Source organism: Ylistrum balloti, unplaced genomic scaffold (genome assembly GCF_031769215.1).
Source record: "Ylistrum balloti isolate Yb309-2 unplaced genomic scaffold, AGI_CSIRO_Ybal_v1 Utg371358, whole genome shotgun sequence".
NCBI classification, from domain to species: Eukaryota; Metazoa; Mollusca; class Bivalvia; order Pectinida; family Pectinidae; genus Ylistrum; species Ylistrum balloti.
This window is the reverse complement of record NW_026782720.1, coordinates 28757-52334: the sequence shown is the minus strand read 5'-3', so window position 1 is coordinate 52334 and position 23578 is coordinate 28757. Positions and strand designations below refer to the sequence as shown.

The window sequence follows — 23578 nt, the reverse complement described above, 5'->3', positions numbered from 1 at the left end:
AATTGTCAATGTTTTAACCATTCAGAGCCTGCAGTGGCCATCTTGGATGTGCAAGTACAGTACGAATTAGGATTTTCAAATGCCTTTGAATAATTGTATTAAGTATACAATTGATACTAGGTGTATTAAAATATTGACGAAATTAAAAACAGAAAGACTTCCTCTTTCTACGTAAACCGATTCATCCTAAACTGATACATTATGATAGTGTATCAATGTTTTTATGAATTACCATGAGACATAATCAACAATAAATCATCGCACACAGATTTTTAATTTCTTTACTTCTCACAACCATCTAAAATGGTAGTTGATAAGATTTATATCAATCTTCAGTAATTCAAGTTGAAGCCATTGTCATTATCTATATATACTTAACTGATAGTACTTTAAAAATTTCAACAATAGTAATCATATACCTTATTATAATTATTGTAATCCTGATACGTAACTGACAGACTTTAAAAACCTTTGATGTTTGCCTACCGATATTTTTTCCATTGTGTGTCCAAGATATATTCAATATTCTGAAGAACAGGAGAAACACATACTCATCTTCTATACTTTTCCTGAAAAATGCAGAGCACCATATGTTCTAAAGGACAAGAGAAATGTCATTCAAATGTCACATTCTGAATGATTGCTTTCATTGTATGCCTCAGAAAGTCAGATGAATCAAATCTTTGGAAGGACGGAGAGGATGCCATTGAAATGCTAAATTTTGCCAGAGGCATTCTGCCTGCTAATACTTCTTTTGTCATCTGCCTCAGAAAGGCATAATGTATTAAATATTGAGGTTGAGAAAGACACCATGGAATTGTTTTCTTCATCATCTGAAGGGCAAGGGTCATAACTTGTCTTCCATTACGATTCGTGTCTCTGGATGGACCATATTATACATATTATGCAGACGAACTAGGCCTGCACAACCACCAGTAGCCACCCAGGAACAGGCATGTAGGTTAGGGTTGAAATCCGCCTAAAAGAAAAAATATACCTCAGGCCATGTACTGTTTTTTTCTTAAACAAACACTAAATACAGATCTTGAGACATATATAAGAGTGTCTATGCTTAAAATAAAAAAATAATATTTAATAAATACTTTTCAGTCAAATATACAACAGTCTACCATAACCCTATAATTTTCTAAAATAAATGTTACAACCCTAGAAAGATGAGATAATTCTTAAGAACAAAAATGTTGCTGTAAATGTACTCATTTTGGCACAATCAAATTTGGGAGCAATATCAATTTTGAACAACAAAGCGCAATGATGAATCTGTGTATTCATAATAGAGGTTATTAGTGTAATCAAATTTTAGTGCGATATCTAAAGCAAAAAATATGCAAAAATAAGTTTACTCCTGAAATATGTGTGTTAACGAAAACCTTCAGCCAAACTGTCCACAAATAAGCTGAACACATTATAATTGATTTCCAGTAGATCTGTTTACATACCCTATGAACGGCCACCAGGGGAATGGTGAGTAGATTCTGTTCCTTATACATGGTTTCACTGAATGCTGCATCCTGTAAAATATTTGAAAACCATGGATAAATACCTTGATAAGGAGGACCTAATAAAGATTTCTATCAACAACATACACTTAAAAGTGTTTATTGGTTAAATATTTTGTGTGGTTGTTTTTCTTACAGAAGTCATGAAATCCACTATTGATTTCTTGTATTAATTTTTTATTTTCATGGTTTTCAGTTTAGCAGTTTTGTTCCATCCTCCAAAATAAGCCAAAACTAAACCACTAAAAATAACAATATGAAGTAAACAGATTGTCAGCATAAATGAATCAGTGGAAATTATTATATATTAATCAAAATAAATGTTTGCAATTTATTACCTCATGTTAACATAGTCATAGTCCAAACTCAAATTCAATAAAACTAGGGCAAAATAGGAACAAAAGAAAGATATGAAGACTCCTGAAAAGGAGAATAAGACCAGATGTTCCAGAAGAGTAAGCATCTTCTACTTTATTGACGACATCCGCCATGTAAACCCTGGTTAAGTAAGTAATGTCACAATCTCAAATGAGAACAAGGTATACAACAATAGAACCTACAATGACTTAACCTACAAACAGACAACTGACAGCCTTCAGAATTTAGTACAACTTTGTGTCAATGGATTTAAAATCATTCAAATATCAAATTCTGTTTTCTGTTCTTACTTTGCCATCAATATATTCTAACACTGCATTCTCTGCTGCTTCTCTGTAAGTTTTATAACAATGTTCAGCTTTGATATCCTTTCCACAACCTTTATTCTTTTTCTTGGGTTTTCCTTCTGTTTTTACTGCAATTTCGGTTGAATTTTCTCCATCTTTGACTTTTTCTGCTGAATCTTTTTTGTTTTCGATGTTTTCGATCAAATTGTCATCTTCAACTTTTCTGGGTATTAAAGAAGAAGTGAATATTTCCTGCAAATAAAGGCATATTATAATTTTCATATAATGAAAGAGAACATGTCAATGTTCTAATTTCCAGTTGAGGTATAAAATAACTAGTTTACATAAATCTATATTAATCTGACAAGGTGCCCATATCCGCTTTTATGTCTGCAAATATCATTTGTAGTTCTGTTAAAATGTCAATAACTGCTAATATGTCGACAAACAGCAGTCTTACTGAAGGATAAATACAGTAACATTTTTTATTTAGCTATTTAAAAGTACAGGCACACCAATATTTTTAGATACCCATTTCTATATACAACACGACAGCAAAACTGTCCAAATTCTTTTACAATTTATCATGATCAATTTAAGACAAATTGAACACGAAAGTCTGTTTCAACATGTGAAAAAAAAGTTTTCTGTTCTATAAAGATTACGAGAAACAAAGTGAACCCTTGATTGGTGAGCGATGATTTAAAAGATAATCCCAAAAAGCTATCAACAAAACCAAGTATGACAAAATGCTAACATTATTTCCTAAATATCCTGCTTCCTACCTACCAGTATGAACTTGCGGGCAACATGTCCAGTCTCCATATTAAAGGAGGGAAACTGGAGACAGACGGCACTTCCAATGTCATCAACAGTCAGAGCTAGACTCAACCATTCAGAAAAGGTCACTGACTGGAATAACAATTGCTAACTGTAGTGAAGTATATAATATATATGTACACAACACAAAATGTTTCCATGAGTCACATAAAATTCAACTAATGAGTTGTTAATGATCAAATTCAATCTCTTGACTCATGGTTGTCAGAATTAAAATGAATTTGGAAAACACACGATAAATTCTTTAAAGGCCATAATTTTAATGTGCATTTCAATCAGTTTGTTTGTTGGATTTATCACCCAATGAACAGCCATGATCATTATGGGGCAGTAGATGGTGGCTACCACACTGAACAACATATGGGAGACCCATCACAGGCCATCCAAAGCAATTAGCTTAAAATGTCCTGCCCAAGGACACAACCATATCATCAATGTTTCCTGGGAAACACAAACAGCCGTGGGAACAGAGCACCTAATCACACACCTATAACTCTAATATTCACCACAGGTTATCTAGCCAGTGCTCTGACTGACCAAGCTATCAATGCTCTGCAATTCCATCAGTGAATTAAAATTATTAAATAAGTAAAGCTTTTTTACATTGCATTTTGAATTTCTTTCATGGGGATCAACTTGCATGGTATTTTTCATGGAGAATTAATTTCCTGGATAAATGTAGGTCATTAAAACTTTTTACTTGAACTGTTTGTGAGCATACAAATTCATTTGATAAGATTATCCACAAACACCACAAAAAATTGAAATGCTACAGAAAATAAAAGCAGATTATACTTACCCACATAGTGGAGTGCATGTGACACATAGGGGCTCCTTTGATGCGTGTAGAATCTAGTGTTGAACCGTAGGGTAACATCTTCAGGTAGCAGTAATTATACCTTCAAAGGAAATCGTATGTTACAAACCAGTGCTGTGTCTCTTAATTTTTCCATCTGCATAAAATTCCCTTCCTAATGCCTAATTTGTTAATGCCTAGCTTTTGGTCATTTTGTTGAATGTCCACCCAATCATAGAAGGTTATGGGTTCTCATACCCAATAAAAAACTACATAAGATTGCTACATACTGCTTACTGTTTGTCATTTAGCTCTAAAGGGTGTAAAGACTGATCCTCCCCTAGTTAGTATAATGTCACCTTTTATAGTGTTATAGTGTCTAGGTTATAATATTCACACACAAATAAAACTTCCAATAAGTCTTTCTGGTAAAAATCCGTTCACATTTAATCAGCCTGTCTATTGGGTGTCAGATATTTTGTGTAAATCCACTGGGAGTTAATGCTAAATAAATAGATTAAACAGAACACATTAGAGGAATTGTATCTGGTCTTCTCTGATCAAAAATTAAATTTAGAAGATAAGAGGGCCAGACACATGATACCTTTACAGATAGACATTTATCTCCCCTTGAATAAAGAGTTGTCTCCCCTGGTGAATAGCCCTGTCACCAAAGTTCTACCCATATGAAGGTATATAACCCACACTGGATGTCATGCTCAAGGGACAGTCAGGCACTGAACATGTCTACACTGGAGTTATCCATCCTATTTTTGTAATTTAATTTTCCATAAACTTGTCTCTCATCATATGCATGTAGGGTTAACCTCCCTGACTCACACGTAGCCATCTACAGTGTTCAGCAGACGAAGGACATTGGTCCTTGCTTTTTGTGCTTAGAGTTATCCCTCACACATCTACACTGGTACAATGCTATTAATAGTTATCCCCCTTGTATGACTTGAAATTTTACAGTCAGGCACTGTATACATCTACACTGGTCCAAAACTCACTTGAGGTTTGACAGCCAGACACTGGAGCAATCCCCCCAACTCACTTGAGATTTGACAGCCAGACACTGGAGTTATCCCCCCGACTCACTTGAGATTTGACAGCAAGACACTGGAGTTATCCCCCCTGACTCACATGAGATTTAATGGCCAGGAACAAGAGTTATCCCCCCTGACTCACATGAAATTTAATGGCCAGGAACTTGACACATCTAAACTGACCCAATGCTATTAATATTTAACCTTGTTTAAAGTTGTTTCCCTGACTCACATGTAGCAATCATCCATGGTGTACAAAAGACCAAGGAGGTTGGACGGCCAGGCACTTGACACACCAACACTAGTACAATACTTATCCAAATGGACGGTGACTGCTGTGTTGCGAAGGTCCCAGATATATACTTCTTTGTCAGCACCTGGGTAAATAAGATCAGGGCATCACAAACATCTTATCACAGATTCTATAACCATGGCCAATATGATCATAAAGAACACAAATTGAAACAGTTAATCAAATTTAATAAACAGATTTTTCATATTTTGTTGGCCATTTGAGGAACAACTAAACCAATCAATCAAATGATGTGTAACAAATCAAGCAATTGTTTCAACCAATCAAAGAATGTGTCATAAAACAATTTCAACCTCAACCAACCAGATAACATGCAAACATAAATTTTGCCAAGTCATCACATGAATACTGTTAAAATGAAAAGATTCTTATTAATTTCCATCAAATATTTTCAAAACCTACTAAGGAATTCATCTCTCATTCGATAGATAATATGTAACAGATTAAGGCTGTTATATAATGGATCAGAATTTTTTCTTATATACATTACCTGAGGTAACAAAACAGTGGGGCACATGAGGGGACCAGGAACAAGTATACACAGCCCGTTTATGTGCTTGGAAGGATTTAAAAGGATAAAGACGGGTGCTGCCCTCTTGTGACGGAATCCTGACTAGAGATGAGGTAGATGTGAGGTCCCATACTCGCACAACACCTGGAGGTAAACAAAAAAATTTCAATAATACAATAGTGAGGTAACAAACGTTCACAACATGGTACATTGTCAACATGTTATCATATCTTAACTACTGTGTTCAGGACAATATCACGACAAGAAAGACACGAAAGAGTGATAACGTAGTGTTTGCTGCAAATGATGTTATATAAATACTATTCAATGGAGAAAAGACTCATATGAACAAAGAAGAATGATCAAGTCTTTGATTGAAGTATGCTGTGATGTCTATAATACATACAAAATTTCACTTGAATGATACACAATGAAACAGGTACATGCTCCAAAAACTCCACTTCATCATGACTGTGTACAAGGTTATTAAGTGGATCTCCACTTCATCATGATTGAGTGTACAAGGTTATTAAGTGGAGCTCCACTTCATCATGATTGAGTGTACAAGGTTATTAAGTGGAGCTCCACTTCATCATGATTGAGTGTACAAGGTTATTAAGTGGAGCTCCACTTCATCATGATTGAGTGCACAAGGTTATTAAGTGGAGCTCCACTTCATCATGATTGAGTGTACAAGGTTATTAAGTGGAGCTCCACTTCATCATGATTGAGTGTACAAGGTTATTAAGTGGAGCTCCACTTCATCATGATTGAGTGTACAAGGTTATTAAGTGGAGCTCCACTTCATCATGATTGAGTGTACAAGGTTATTAAGTGGAGCTCCACTTCATCATGATTGAGTGTACAAGGTTATTAAGTGGAGCTCCACTTCATCATGATTGAGTGTACAAGGTTATTAAGTGGAGCTCCACTTCATCATGATTGAGTGTACAAGGTTATTAAGTGAAGCTACATATTTCAATAATTAACGCTATCTAAATACCTTTTTGTATCATTTTTAATGCTTTCTGAGTTAAATTGCACAGTTGACCGTATTTTTGTAATTACAAATGCTACCAATTAGATAGTTTCAGCTAACACTTGTTTTTACAACAAAATTTTGAAGTTGAAAATTTTACCATCTGCATATCCAGCTATGATCCACGGATAAACTGGATCAGGATGCCAGGCGACACATAAACAGGGTGATGACTCCTCTACAAACAGACAAAAGATCCCACTTTAGAATCTACACAGACCTAAGATCAAGAGAACATGACACTTTTATAACATTAAATGCACCAGGTCTATCCAGATATAATATATAAATATACATAGTAACACCTGAAGAAGAAGAAACACTGTCATGTTATTGATTCAATTAATATACAATACAGTTAATGTATAAATTGTAATATTTTAGCAATTCTGTGGTAATTGTAGTTTCTGTTTGTTTATTATATAGCAGTTGTTATAATTGTGCTAATTTATCATTGCCCTAATTTATCATTTGTGATTTATAACTTATCATTTATAATTTATCATTGCCCTTATTTATCATTTATAATTATCATTGTGATTATTTATCAATTATAATTTAGGAATTTATTTGTGAACTCTCATTAGCTGTAAACACAGTATCTGTTAATGTATTGTTTGTGTACCCTTATTAGCTGTAAACACACAGTATCTGTTAATGTATTGTTTGTGTACCCTTATTAGCTGTAAACACACAGTATCTGTTAATGTATTGTTTGTGTACCCTTATTAGCTGTAAACACAGTATCTGTTAATGTATTGTTTGTGTACCCTTATTAGCTGTAAACACACAGTATCTGTTAATGTATTGTTTGTGTACCCTTATTAGCTGTAAACACACAGTATCTGTTAATGTATTGTTTGTGTACCCTTATTAGCTGTAAACACACAGTATCTGTTAATGTATTGTTTGTGTACCCTTATATGTAAACACACAGTATCTGTTAATGTATTGTTTGTGTACCCTTATTAGCTGTAAACACAGTATCTGTTAATGTATTGTTCAACCCTTATTAGCTGTAAACACAGTATCTGTTAATGTATTGTTTGTGTACCCTTATTAGCTGTAAACACACAGTATCTGTTAATGTACTGTGTGTGTACCCTTATTACCTGTAAACACACAGTATCTGTTAATGTATTGTTTGTGTACCCTTATTAGCTGTAAACACACAGTATCTGTTAATGTATTGTTTGTGTACCCTTATTAGCTGTAAACACACAGTATCTGTTAATGTATTGTTTGTGTACCCTTATTAGCTGTATCACACAGTATCTGTTAATGTATTGTTTGTGTACCCTTATTAGCTGTAAACACACAGTATCTGTTAATGTATTGTTTGTGTACCCTTATTAGCTGTAAACACAGTATATGTTAATGTATTGTTTGTGTACCCTTATTACCTGTAAACACACAGTATCTGTTAATGTATTGTTTGTGTACCCTTATTAGCTGTAAACACACAGTATCTGTTAATGTATTGTTTGTGTACCCTTATTAGCTGTAAACACACAGTATCTGTTAATGTATTGTTTGTGTACCCTTATTAGCTGTAAACACAGTATCTGTTAATGTATTGTTTGTGTACCCTTATTAGCTGTAAACACAGTATCTGTTAATGTATTGTTTGTGTACCCTTATTAGCTGTAAACACAGTATCTGTTAATGTATTGTTTGTGTACCCTTATTACCTGTAAACACACAGTATCCGTTAATGTATTGTTTGTGTACCCTTATTAGCTGTAAACACACAGTATCTGTTAATGTATTGTTTGTGTACCCTTATTAGCTGTAAACACACAGTATCTGTTAATGTATTGTTTGTGTACCCTTATTAGCTGTAAACACAGTATCTGTTAATGTATTGTTTGTGTACCCTTATTAGCTGTAAACACACAGTATCTGTTAATGTATTGTTTGTGTACCCTTATTAGCTGTAAACACAGTATCTGTTAATGTATTGTTTGTGTACCCTTATTAGCTGTAAACACAGTATCTGTTAATGTACTGTTTGTGTACCCTTATCAAATTACACATGCTGAAATTATTAAAGTATGTAATTAATCTAGTCAAAATTTCGCTACAAATGGTAGATTCCATAAATTGGAGAAAGAAATATTGTATTCAAGGAGAGTCAATTAACCAAAAATTGGTGACAATACAAATGAAGCACCTGCAGTTTTATTTGTTATATAAGTATGTAGAATACTGTAAAATCCTACCTTTTTGAGGGGCTCAAATTTCCTGATTTTCAAATGATAAATATTTTCATTGACACTTGATTTCATTGATAACTCTAATAAAATCCTCTTAATTATAATCAATGACAACATACAAAGTCATGAAACAAAAATCACTCCCCCACAAAAAATTAGGATTTTAAGTATCGGAAATCAAGATGATTACCTGTATATTATATTGCACATGAAAACTTGGGATTTATATTGGTGAATATTTTACCAGATGAATATGTATGATAACTTGTCTCAGTCATGTACTACAAAAATATCAGGCTCTTATAAACAACCGAATTCTGCATAAAATTTACTTTCACAAATCAAAAGCAAAAACACAATAATTGAATATAAGTTAAAACAGGGATAATGAAAATATATTTTCAAATATAACATTTATTTAATAAGGTTACTATTCACATTTATCTTATGTGCTGTTTATTCTGAATCTATGTGTACACCATATATAGCTATGCATATTCTGTATATTTTAAATTATGTGTCAAGGACATGTTGCACCCTTGAAAGTTTGATTCTGAGGAGTTTGTGTTTTGTAAGTGAAACTCCCTTATGGAGAATCTTTAGCATGTTATGACTGGGTGATCTTTACACAAAAGCTTTTAAGTAACTGTGATTGAAGTTAATCAGACTGATCTATTCCTCAGGGCTTTGTATCGTATGTTGTTAGTAAGGTGTTCAATGTCATTACAGTTTCTGAACAGGTTACTGCAGGCCCAAGTCCCTCAAACATCCAATGATAAAATATCAATGACTGTGTATAGTTCTCCCTACATGATCTAAATAAACGACAATGCACTTTGAATTTGACAATTGCAGCACACAATCCACAAAAGCTGTGAATTTGTCATATTACTGAAATCAAGAAAATTAGTTGACGCAAAAGAAAGATTATAAAGTATTTCCAATCTAATAATGTTTTTTGAACAAAATCAACATTTGATAAGAACATTGTGGCTGAAGATGCAATCTTTACCTTTACAAAATGAAGGCTGTAAAGTCAGTGATGGCTTTACATGATAAAAGGCAGGTTCTCTTAGCCTCTCATCAGCCTCTGCTGAATTCTTATCAATGTTTGATGACTGATCCAAATGATCTGATTTCAAATTTTCCCTCTCTGACTCATCGTTTCTTTGCCGTTGTTCCTTGACCTTTGATCCTTCACCTTTATCCTGTAATGGTTTTTCTGCGACTGTTGACCCTTTGTCTTGTGTTTGACACATGGACTTGTCATCCTCTACGTTGTCAATTAATGAACGTGGATGAGGAATGCTGCAAATGAGGAAACAATTTAAACTGTAATCCCAAAAATTAACTTTTTAAAAGAAACAAGAGGCCCTCAGGCCTTAACAGTCATCTGACTACAAAAACTTTCAGCAGGGAGACAGGCTATTTTTTCTACTTTGAATGAAATCTTACTACAAAGTTTTTTTCCATGATGGAGATGGTAGTTTTGGTGAGGAGAAGGTAACTGTAACAGGTGTTACCTATCTTTTGACAATTAAAATGGAGCTCATTCCCTCTGGTGAAACTCGAGAAGAAGTTTGAAATAAGAGTTGCACAGGAAAACCATGATTCGCAATCATGTTACAAAATGGCCTCCCTGGCTGCCATATCAAAGTTTTGACAAGGTCAAAAAATAACAACACTTTGTTGGCTACCTTTCCTTAACATTCCCACCGATGTTTAGCTCAATGGCACCAGTGGAACTGATGATGAAGTTTAAAATCTGTTTTTCAAGACGGTGGCCATCTTGAATTTTAGACATATCCGAAAAATAACAACAAATGAACAGTAGATTTTGTATAACCATTCCATCTGTACAAATTACATGGACATAGTTATATCAGCATCTATATGGACTTAAGAATTAGTCCTGGAGTTTATAATAGGTTTGAATAAGATAACTACAATATTGAAGATACAAGAATAGTTTTGGAGAAAAGGTAACATCCTAGACTTTGCAAAACTGAATTTTTTGCATAAAATTAAAACAAGATTTGAAATCAAGAGATATACCAAAGAGATCTCTTTTCAGCCAGTCTGACTGCATCAAAAGTTTTGGTCCTGAAAAATGTTGATTAAATCTTGTATGAACAACATCAGTACCTGTATATATGGAGACAGCCATCTGAACAGGCAGCTGCTAATAATCCTAGACGTGGGATAGTCTGTGATGTCTGCAACCAACAAAAAGATTTCAATGAGAAAATATTGAGACAAAGGTAGCCTATCTGATCGGACGCGGGTTGGGGATTGGGTTGTGGAGAGAGGATCTAAGGTAGGAGTGTCATAGACAGAACTTTCAAGACACAAGCATTGTTATATTTAGGTCAGATCTATCTGGTTGTGAAGTAAGGATCTGGGGTTGGCGTGTCATAGACAGAACTTTCAAGACACAAGCATTGTTATATTTAGGTCAGATCTATCTGGTTGTGGAAAGAGGATCTGGGGTTGGCGTGTCATAGACAGAACTTTCAAGACACATGCATTGTTATATTTAGGTCAGATCTATCTGGTTGTGAAGTAAGGATCTGGGGTTGGCGTGTCATAGACAGAACTTTCAAGACACAAGCATTGTTATATTTAGGTCAGATCTATCTGGTTGTGGAAAGAGGATCTGGGGTTGGCGTGTCATAGACAGAACTTTCAAGACACATGCATTGTTATATTTAGGTCAGATCTATCTGGTTGTGGAAAGAGGATCTGGGGTTGGAGTGTCATAGACAGAACTTTCAAGACACATACATTGTTATATTTAGGTCAGATCTATCTGGTTGTGGAGTGAGGATCTGTGGGGTTGGAGTATCATAGACACAAGTTTGGAGACACCTCTGTTATATTGAGATTTGTTTTTCCCAAGATTAGGTTGTGAGGATTGGTTAGGAGAATTTAGACTTGTTTTACCTGGTCTAACGTGTCACAACACAAGTTAGGACACCACTGTAGCTGGCGCACCTGACCACTCTCGTGACATATACACAACACCAGCCGAGCAGATTGACAGTTTGATCTGAAACATTGAACATTGAATTAAATTTCAATCAAATTTGGTATTTTTTTCCGAAGTTCTGACTTCAAAATTCTTGTCATAAGCAATATGATTGAAATCTTTGTTTTATCAATGTAAAGACTTATACATTTGTATAAGTCACTTTGTTTTAACATTTCCAGTTACCCTGAATTACAAGAGTATCTGTTTAAAATGGATATCACCTGTTTGAAATTAATATGTTGGGACAATAAATAAGGAACATTATATCATTGAAATACATAATTATCAATCATACATTTCTTCTCAACACAATGAAGAAAAATCAACAGTTATTTAAGTTCTCACTTTTTTGTACGAACTCCAACTTCCCAGAGCTGTATGATACCAGGTTGGGCGACACTTTTGTAGATCAGATTTGTTTGGTCCATATCAGAGTTGCAAGAAATAGCTAGGTATTGTGGGGACTTCATCTTAAGGGGTTGGGGGCACCATGCAAGACCCCACACTGGTCCACCAACAAAGAGTGTGGCATGCCCTGTTCCACAACATACATGTCAAGATAATATACAAAATTTGCATCAGTTATTTCATTTATAAGAAATTAATTAAATTGGATTCCATGCTTTTCACAGATCTAAAACTATGGTGACTGAAAAATTGATAAAAAAAAATCAGACGTTTTCAAAGTTCAAAGTTTCTTATAATCAAAAGAGTACTTTCCCCAAAATAAATGTAAATAGACAGGTTTTATTTAGAACTTTTTAAAACAGTAACTGGTAATGTTAATCAACAAATAAAATTAATGTGGTTGTGCCCTTAAGCATGAAATTTCATCCTAATTGCTCTTAACAGAATGTGACAGACCTTCTATATGTTGTCTACTGACTGAGGTAGCCACTACGACACTAGCCACAACAATACCTGGACTAAACATGACACGGGCTATTCAATTAGCCCAGAAAACAAATAATCTAGTATTGTAAAACCAGACAAATTTGTGACACTCTATTTTCATGGTTTTTCAAAAAATATAATCATGAACTCTACTCATTACAGATGAAGAAAAATTTAAAACAAAAACTATGGAGTATGTTGTAGAGTTATACTTACCACTGCCTAAGACTGACCCAAACCTTGGAATTGTTTTGGGTTTTCCTTGTTTTGTTTTAGAATTCTTTAGTTTAACAATAAAATCCACACTCTCCTTCGTGCTTGGAAGATATTCTTCTACAGCACTAAAAAATCAGATTAACACTTCACAATACACAACTAATGAAGTAGATTTAAGACAATTGTTCATCAAAATTATTAAAAACCACAAAATCTGACAACAAAGGCTTCTACGAAGTCCTCAAATAATAAAAACTTTATTTCTTATACAACAATAATGAAGCACTTTGCATCTATTTGTATGAAAATGTATTGCTGGTAATACTGGCAGAAAATCAGATTAACAAGAAAAATCCTGCATGGTCAGACAAGTGACCTTATTGCTTTTTTTAATTCATTTCAGAAAGTAAAGCCTGCTTGTCTTCCCAACTTGAGTTGGAATCATTTTCGAAAAGGAGTTTTCCAAGACAGGTCTTACATGAATAAGAAACAAGTTTTTAACATATCTAATCTAGCAAAATGAAAATTTAGCACATCATCATTTTTTGACAAACTAGCCCAATGTTCAATTCAAGTATCCGTAACATATACATGTAGTTATATAAACAACATACATTTACTGTAGTTTAAGTAGTTTAATTTTAGTTCAATACTTTTAGCACAAAAAAAGGCTGATAATATTACAGTATACTTGATCAACTTGTGATTATTGAAGACTATACGATATCAATATTTATGGTTGTCACTGATGAAACAAATTAATTTATTTATCCATTGAACAGATTTAACATCCACTATTGCAACTTTTCGGCCTTCCAGCAGGCAAGGATGAACCAAGGCTAAGCAATATCTGTTGTTGGTGTTGGTAAAGGATATGTCATTGACTAACCTTTGACTTTTTGATCTGTAAAACAACGCTTTCAAGTTTCTCAAACCATTCAGTAAATTCTGTATGACATTTGATTTTCATTTAACTGTTGAAAAAAACTTAATTGTTGAAACAGTTTCGGTATTTACTGTACGTTTTACTTTTCATCTCACCTAGAATTCATCCAAACCAAATGTATTTGATCAATGATAGAATGACAAAAGCATGGAGCTGATCTAGACAAGATCCTGGTTATACATTTCAACCTGAAATAAGGTTACTGGACTTAAAGTATTGCCCTCGACACAAAATCTGAACTGTAAACAAAGAAACAGCATCAATAATCCCGCTGAATAGCTGTATACACAGTTGGGCTTATTACTGGAGATGTGCTTATTACTGGAGATGTGCTTATTAATGGAGATGTGCTTATTGTTCAATAAATATGACACTACCTGACATCCACTTCCATCCAGTCCTCCAGCTGAGGAGAAATATCTGGGAACTTTCTTATCTGCGATTTATTTTGGTCCACTGTTTTCTTTAACATATAACTGAACTGTTCCCGTCCACCCTTCTCACGACCCAAAGGAAACCGCTGAGATCCTGGATTTAAAATAACATAAAAATTACTGCAAATAATATACAAAAAGTTTGTGGGAATCAAATCTTTAAAAAAAGGTAGGGCTATTTACCTGACACTAAACTTACTACCCAAACGATATGCAGATACTATTTTCCTTTCCTTTTACAGTAGTATAGATTTTACTGGGTTTTTTGTAATATTTTTTTATTTTGACTTCTTTTCTTAAACATTTTTTTTTTTCAACGAGAATAAAAAAAAGAAGAAACCATTTTTCGATGTTATTTATACCTGTCTTTGAAGATTCCATGTCGTTCTCTGAATCAGCCAATTTTACGTTTGTACCCTATATGTTCCTTTTATTTAGTATCAAAGAGATCTCAGGTAAAGATGTATGTCTGATTTCAAGTTACACGAGATGGAAGTATGCTTAATGTACCATATTTTCCAAATTATAAGTCACACCCTTTTTCCTCGTGAGTCAGGTGTGCAGCTTATATACAGGTGTGACTTACATGTGGACAAAAACAATTGGCAGGATGGGAAAAAAACAGGCAGCCTACCAGTACAAGATGCTACTGAGCTTTTTTTACCACTACCAGCCCGTCACATGTTTGTGACTGAAAGAAATCATCTAAAACCTTCATTTGCAATCATATACAGGATGATTTGAAGATTGAAATAAAAACAACATTCTTATATTCTCATTGATTTAATTAATCATACATTTTAATATGAATCACATTAATATCTTCTGGACTTTTGCAGTTACTTTGAAGCCCTAACAGAAGTTCACTATAGCCTTTTGCATCCGGGGATCGATAGGTCATCGGGTTAAAGGTCAAATTCTAGAATGACTGCCATACTTGTTTATGACATGAATGGCTTCATGTAACTTACAAGAAGTAATAACATGGGACCATATGAATTTGGTCAGCATGCAAGGCCCTCTGTTAATATTTAACAGTACAGACAGCGATGGAGAAATTGTTTAGTAAACGTACGTAACATCAGGCCCTATATCTGTGCATAGACAATCTGTGGAGGTACCCATGCCAAACAAGTTTTATGGGCTATTTAATGGCTTTTTTAATATATCAATAAAACAAAGGATTATCTTTGTATGATTCATTTGCAAACTTTTTAAAATGTGTCGCTGACAATTTTGATGTACATGTACTGCCCTCTATTGCCTGTTATATAAATGAACTTTGGTCAGCATAATGGTTACCACTTTGTAAATAAGGTTGTGGATTATATTTTGGTGCAGCTAATATGTGGATCAAATCGAAAAAATTGGTAAAAATCTGCCCTGCAAGGTATATATAATTTTGTCATGACATATCCTTCAGGGGTTTGTGATTCAAATTATATTTGAGATTGAATCTTTGGACTTCATTATGTATGAAAAACAATATCCCAGTATGGGTTTTTATTACAGCATATTATAGGGAGAATTGTTTCCACATACAGTTTAACATGCTTTGTGTTATTACACTTACTTTCATTGGACTTTGTATTATTCATTTTCAAGTTATTAACTTCATCATCATCAACATCTGTCTCGAAATTTTCATCAGATGACGATTCATCATCCAGATTTACACCTGAAGAGTCATCATCAAGTTCATCTCTCATCAGGTCTCCCTTGGTTGACAGATCTGAGAGTAGACTCCTGGCTCTGATGGAACAAAAGTAGATCAGGTTTCAAACATCAATTCATTTCATTCCTAGGAACCTCTAAAAAGTGTAACGTTCCTGTACCAGCTAAAGAACTTCTTCATCGGCCGACATGTATACATCATTTAGAATTTTAACATCATGAATCTGGTGGATAGTACAACTACAGGGTTTTATCTATTTCAGTTTTTAATAACATGTTTAAGCTGTTTTAGGACAATTTTCTGATATGCAGTTATACAGTTTACAATCTAGAGATCAAGGGAGGGAGCACGATAGCTCATTCGGTTAGAGTGTTGGCCTACGAAACCTCCGGTGAAGGTCAGAGGTACGTGGTTCAACACTCCCTACCCGAGATAATTTGCTTTTCTCAAGAAGCAGGGAAACAGACCCTGCATATGGTAATGTCCTTGGGCAAGACACTTTACCCTAATTACTCCGGACAGCATGTGACACGCCTCCTACATCATGTTCATTGAAGGTAGGAACCAGCTACCACAAGGAGACCTTGATTGCCTCAACATGACCCTGGTTGTTCACAGGGTGATTAACCCAGCAAGCAATCAAATTGAAATTATGCTGCTAAAATACTAAAAATGACTGTTCAATTTAAATGAAAATAAACTACTTTCCTTACAAATATTCATACTGATGTTGAGAGTATCTTTTCCACTTGTACATTGTAAGTAATATAACAATTTTATATTTTTGAGTAGAATACTTTTAAATGACCTACTTTTCAGATGCTTTTCGCTTCTTCCTTGAGACATCCTCCTCATCATCTTCTTCAGTTTGAAGTTTTTCCATTTTTAATTTCGCAATTTCTTTTTTCCGCTCAGAAAGGCTGTGATAATTCATGTGCTGTTCACGCCACATCAATTTGGATTCCTTCTTACAAATGTCACAAACAAATGTCTCATTCTGAGGAAAAAACAGACGATTTAGAAAATCTCATCAAACCATCACTAAAGGTTGTGTCCAAGATATTCTTTTGTGAGCTTTACCTTAGTAACAGTCCCTCAGAAATATCAAAGTTTCATTCAAATTCTAATGCAAGACATCGGAAAAATACATAAGTCTATGACTTCAAATTCTGCTTTTATTTTTAAATTTTCCATAAATTGTGATAAAAGATGAAAATAATTTTAAAACACACTAAAATCATTAAGAAACATGTTACCTCCCTTCCACACCATTCCAGGTGTTTGTGGTAGTACTGTATAAATCTCAGCTCCTTCCCACATTTTGGACACAGCAGACGTTTTATTTTTTTCAAAACAAGTCTAAGAGAGGCATTGTCTGTCATTCCTTCAGGACACTTTTTAGACCACTAATCAATAAATGAAACTCCATATAAGTTATACTGATATACACCTCAAATATAACTTTTTAATTTGATAAGTATGTTTCTTAACAGATAAATATCAAGGAAGATATTAAAATATTTATAATAGAGAAAGTCTACATTGTGCATTTGAATGTTAAGCAGGAACATTCTCAGACCCAGATATAAATCACACTGTAGATAAGTGATACTGTTATGTAAGAGGACATTCTCAGACCCAGATATAAATCACACTGTAGATAAGTGATACTGTTATGTAAGAGGACATTCTCAGACCCAGATATAAATCACACTGTAGATAAGTGATACTGTTATGTAAGAGGACATTCTCAGACCCAGATATAAATCACACTGTAGATAAGTGATACTGTTATGTAAGAGGACATTCTCAGACCCAGATATAAATCACACTGTAGATAAGTGATACTGTTATGTAAGAGGACATTCTCAGACCCAGATATAAATCACACTGTAGATAAGTGATACTGTTATGTAAGAGGACATTCTCAGACCCAGATATAAATCACACTGTAGATAAGTGATACTGTTATGTAAGAGGACATTCTCAGACCCAGATATAAATCACACTGTAGATAAGTGATACTGTTATGTAAGAGGACATTCTCAGACCCAGATATAAATCACACTGTAGATAAGTGATACTGTTATGTAAGAGGACATTCTCAGACCCAGATATAAATCACACTGTAGATAAGTGATACTGTTATGTAAGAGGACATTCTCAGACCCAGAAATAAATCACACTGTAGATAAGTGATACTGTTATGTAAGAGGACATTCTCAGACCCAGAAATAAATCACACTGTAGATAAGTGATACTGTTATGTAAGAGGACATTCTCAGACCCAGATATAAATCACACTGTAGATAAGTGATACTGTTATGTAAGAGGACATTCTCAGACCCAGAAATAAATCACACTGTAGATAAGTGATACTGTTATGTAAGAGGACATTCTCAGACCCAGATAAGCTAAATCACACACACTGTAGATAAGTGATACTGTTATGTAAGAGGACATTCTCAGACCCAGATATAAATCACACTGTAGATAAGTGATACTGTTATGTAAGAGAACATTCTCAGACCCAGAAATAAATCACACTTTAGAAAAGTGATACTGTTATGTAAGAGGACATTCTCAGACCCAGAAATAAATCACACTGTAGATAAGTGATACTGTTATGTAAGAGGACATTCTCAGACCCAGAAATAAATCACACTTTAGAAAAGTGATACTGTTATGTAAGAGGACAATAACAGAACCAGAAATAAATAAATCACACTTTAGAAAAGTGATACTGTTATGTAAGAGGACATTCTCAGACCCAGAAATAAATCACACTTTAGAAAAGTGATACTGTTATGTAAGAGGACATTCTCAGACCCAGAAATAAATCACACTTTAGAAAAGTGATAGTGTCATTTTCACAGTGGACTGATGAGATATAAGAGAGGGCTATCATGACAATGGAATTTTTACAAACTGTACTTTTGTTGATCAAACTTATCATACACATAGCAAGAATTTTAACATTTTCAAACTCTGAGTTATTACAACTCTTCAACATATTCAAATATTGTTATTAAAATGAATTTTCAATTGAATAATGAAAAAAAACAGTATTTGGTTATTTCTACATTCAAAACTGACTTACCACAGCAGAATGGATTCTCATCATGTGATCACTAATGCCATTTTTTCCCTTATATTCATTTCCACAATGCACACATTTGAAGGATTCCTGAAAAAACACAAAATCAAAATAAAGATGCTTTTCTTGGTTTCAATTCACTCAGAATTTATATAACATGATTTTAATTCAATAATGGTTGACTTCTATCCTCCAACTTGTTTCACTTTCAAAATTAAAAATGAGAATGTTTTTGTTTACTTCAGAATCAGCTTTTCTCTAAGAAACATTAATTCGACATGAAACATTTTTGAAGAATATAGTACAAAATTTTCACCCAATATGTACCTTACGCCCATTACTATGTACATACAGAGAATAATTACCATATATGTCACAATGAAACTCCTCAACAAATCAAAAATTGAAAGATGTACAATACAATGAACATTTACAATTTATTTTTAGAATGTGTGTCAATTTTTTTTTCAATAAACACTTATATAATTATATAATAGTTTTCAATAAACACCAATATAATTATATATTAGTTTTCATAGTTATATATTAGTTTTCAATAAACACCTATGTAGTTATATATTAGTTTTCAATAAACACTTATATAATTATATATTAGTTTTCAATAAACACCAATATAATTATATATTAGTTTTCAATAAACACCTATGTAGTTATATATTAGTATAATTGTAATCACCTGCTCTATTTCTGGCCCTGAATCATCAGCACTGCCAGAGCTTTGCATACTTTTATTTCGATCTTGGCCTCTACCACGACCTCTAACTCGTCCTCTCCCTCTAACATTTGGAGTGTAGTCGCTATCTGAATTATAGCTACAATTGTCAGATAATGAAGGTCTTCCTCTACCTCGACCTCGACCCCTCCCGCGGCCTCGACCTCTACCCCTACTTCCAACCTTTGGTGTATTAAGTTCTGATTTGTCAGATTCATTAGACAAGCTTTCATCGACAGACATTTCATCATTACTTTTTTCTTTTTCTTTTAAATGTAAAGGTCTTATGGGGGTAGTTTTCCCCCTTCCTGATGGTCGCCCCCTTGGACGTCCTCGGCCTCTGACTTTCGGTGTAGAAGATTCTAAAGGTTGACTTTCGTTATCAATACTGTCATTTAAACAACCATTACTGATGTTGTTTTCAGTATCTTGTATACTTTTATCTCCCTTAGTTGTTGTTGCTTTTCCTCTGCCACGTTTTCCTCTACTATATCCACTAAATGAAGGTATAGAGGAATCAGTGTTGTCCCTGTCAGTGCTTTCATCAGCATCAGTATCATAACCACTGCACACAAAGCTACTGACTTCCTCATTCACTGAACTGTCCTTTTGTCCTTTGTTTTTAACTCTACCTGAGTGTCCTGCCTTAGGAACCGAAACATCACTTTCATCACTGTTCACTAATTTGTGTTTTCCTGATTTAGCTTGACCTCTTCTCCTACCTTTGGGTCGATCTGCATCATGACCTGTAGAATCTGGGGAGCAAGATTCTAACAATAGTTCATCATGAAAAAAATTCATCTTTTCGTCGTCTTCCTTATTCAGAAAAGTGTCACTTTCCCTCCTCCTGCCTCTTCCTCTGTCTTTGCCTGTACCTGGACCCATTGTTTTCTCTAAGTCTTGTCTGACACTTTCCTTTGAAGCAGAACTTAAGGATTCAGCAAATTTTGTTGTTAAGCTGATTTTTCTTCCACTAGAACTTTGAAATGTAATGATTCCTTCCTTCTTCTTTCTTGTGTTTGGATTTAACAATTCTTTAGTTTTTTTGACATTTCTTGTCTCTTCCACAGAACGATCTAAACTGGTAAAATCTGCTACTGTGCTTTCATCCATTGACTTGCGACATTTTGCATCTGGTAGACATTTAGGTCTCCCTCGTTTTCTTTTTATCAATGTCAACTCAGTTTTTTCATTGTTAAATGCTGTTTTTCCTCCGAGACCTTTAATAAAAGAAACTGTTTAAATGACCTTGTTTGAGGTCAAGACTACATATCAGAGATACCATACACATTTAGGGTTCAAGAAAATAGTTTAGTATTGTCGTGTATATACCCTAAAAACTCTTAAAATAATACAAAGCTTATTTTCCTCAATAGTAAGCAAACACAAGGTTATTTATGAAAGAAAATACACGCCTTTTTCAAGATAGGCTGATTTTAGAGGTCAAATTATTTTCAATTTTTTAAGGCATACACGTGTTTCAAATGATTCACTGTTAAAAGAAATTTTAATAATTCCAAGCACCATCAAAAACATTATATGAACTTACAATTTATCAACCTATAGTACCTATTATCTGGTTTACTTACATCTTTATCACCACTTTCTTAAATACATGAAAGAAGACACTGAATTAATGTCCAATTTATATCAACAAACTAACTCTAAATTTTGTCCTGACAACTTCAATCTTAACAGCCAATTGTCATGACTATGTCATTCTTATGTATCGGTATTTCATAGAAACATGTTAGCATGATAAAGAACTCTACCATGAATCTGATGAAAGAATTTTAAGATTCTGATAGTGATGGCCAATAATCCATACAAAATATATCAATAATCCTTTAAAGAAAAAAAAATGAATTGCTTCCAATAACAATAGTTATACACATGAAATCAATTTTAATCAATAATCAATCAGTTTTGTGCAATCAATTATCAATTATGAAATTGGAACCAATTCCCATCAGTAGGATCCACACAATGGAACACTACCACAGTTTTCACATAAGGATTATTCCATTTATTCTTATTCTGAATTATATATACACATACAATTAAAGAAATTCAGTAATACATTTCCTGAGATTTAGATTATTGACAGCACTCATATGCTTACTTTTCAGATATGTAAACATTGAAACATTTGAACTGAATCATAAAGCTCCCATTTTATCTAAACTTTAGTCAGGCCATTGAATCAACAACAAAGAAATGGCTATTTCAGAAAGATGGCGACAGCAGTTCTTGTCATTGATATAGTGCGTTAAATCTATAATTTTTATCAATTTTTACACGATCAAACACTCCTACTAATACTTATCCATAATACTAAGCATACCATCATCAACAACTTGGTTGGGCCTGTTTTGTTCATTTCTCTGTGCATCAGAAGCTGCCACATTCATTCCACATTGGTCGGTAGAGGTTCCTGTCATCCTCTTAGATTCCATTATCTCCAGTTCCTTATTATTATCCAAGTTAGATCCTTCACCATCATTTTCCCTCGTTTGTGTAAAAGATTTCTCTGGTTTTTTCGGTCTCCCTCTTTTCTTTGCCTTGACATGCTCCAGTCTTTGCATTTCAATTGTCAGGTTTCCTTCAACATTTTTATCATTGCTTCCTGTAACATTGTCTTCCTTCCCTAAATCCTCATACACACTACTTTTTCTCTGTCTTTTGGGCATGTTGTACCAAGCTTGCAGCAAGATTATTAATACTTTCTATTTGACGGTAATCCTCATTGCTTCCTTTTCTTGCTTGTAATGAGGATCAAGTTGGAAAGTGATCCGCTTGTGTCTGAATCCATTCCTGAGAGTACCTAAAAAAGAATCAAAGCACAATGTAAACATTCACATACTCATCAAATTAAATGTAAAAAACTTCAAAAGGAAGGAACCAACATCAGGTGTTAGGTGGGTACTTCACTGTGAGTATGGATACCCTATAGGTATGCAGGTCGACGGAGACGAAACTAGTCGACAACAAAGTCAACACCCTCTTAATCGGTAACATGTAAGTATGTCATGATTAATAGCCTCTTCATATAAATTACATGTAAGAGATACAATGCATATTAATGTAATACAGTGCATACAAATTAACAAAGAATAACTTTCCTGTCTTAAATTTATCAATTGATAATCAAGTATCACAAAAGCAAACTTTCTCAAAACTTAATTGAAGTCTCAATACATGTAGTTTTCATAAACTATTTAATAACTCTTTTATATGTACATTTTTAGGATATAGTACACTATTCTTCTGATACAGTTGCAGAGAGTGTAATGACATGTACAAATTGTATCTTCTTATCTGCAGGAAAAAACCAAATAAAACGAGGAGAAAATGTAAACTCACTAAAATGCTATGCAAATTGAGATGCTTCAAAAAGCAAGAAAAGAATAAGGCAAGATATATAGTTACAATAGTAAGTAAAGAAGCTTACCAACACATTAGGAAATTGGGGAGTGAATAAAATTTGATATTATTTAACAATCTATACAAAATTAAAGAAACGTACTAATATAAGTGCCTTGTCTTGGGATTGTTGGAGACCAATAAATGTATGTTAAATGAAACTGACCGTTTTCATCAATA

General features: G+C 33.8%; 1 protein-coding gene across 1 annotated transcript; it reads right to left on the bottom strand.

Moving 5' to 3' along the window:
• Window positions 1-255: 255 nt before the first annotated feature.
• LOC132562159 (uncharacterized) lies at window positions 256-22761 on the bottom strand. Its single transcript, XM_060226889.1, has 20 exons — window positions 22320-22761; window positions 19940-21195; window positions 19246-19332; window positions 17402-17551; window positions 16958-17142; window positions 16044-16222; window positions 14414-14564; window positions 13091-13215; window positions 12326-12515; window positions 11893-11998; window positions 11095-11165; window positions 9962-10257; window positions 6834-6911; window positions 5674-5838; window positions 5103-5247; window positions 3825-3924; window positions 2975-3097; window positions 2189-2437; window positions 1461-1532; window positions 256-979 (listed from the first exon to the last, which is right to left on the bottom strand). The coding sequence occupies exons 1-20, from the start codon at window positions 22663-22665 to the stop codon at window positions 848-850; spliced, it is 4206 nt and encodes a 1401-aa protein (XP_060082872.1). The 5' UTR covers window positions 22666-22761; the 3' UTR covers window positions 256-847.
• Window positions 22762-23578: the final 817 nt, after the last annotated feature.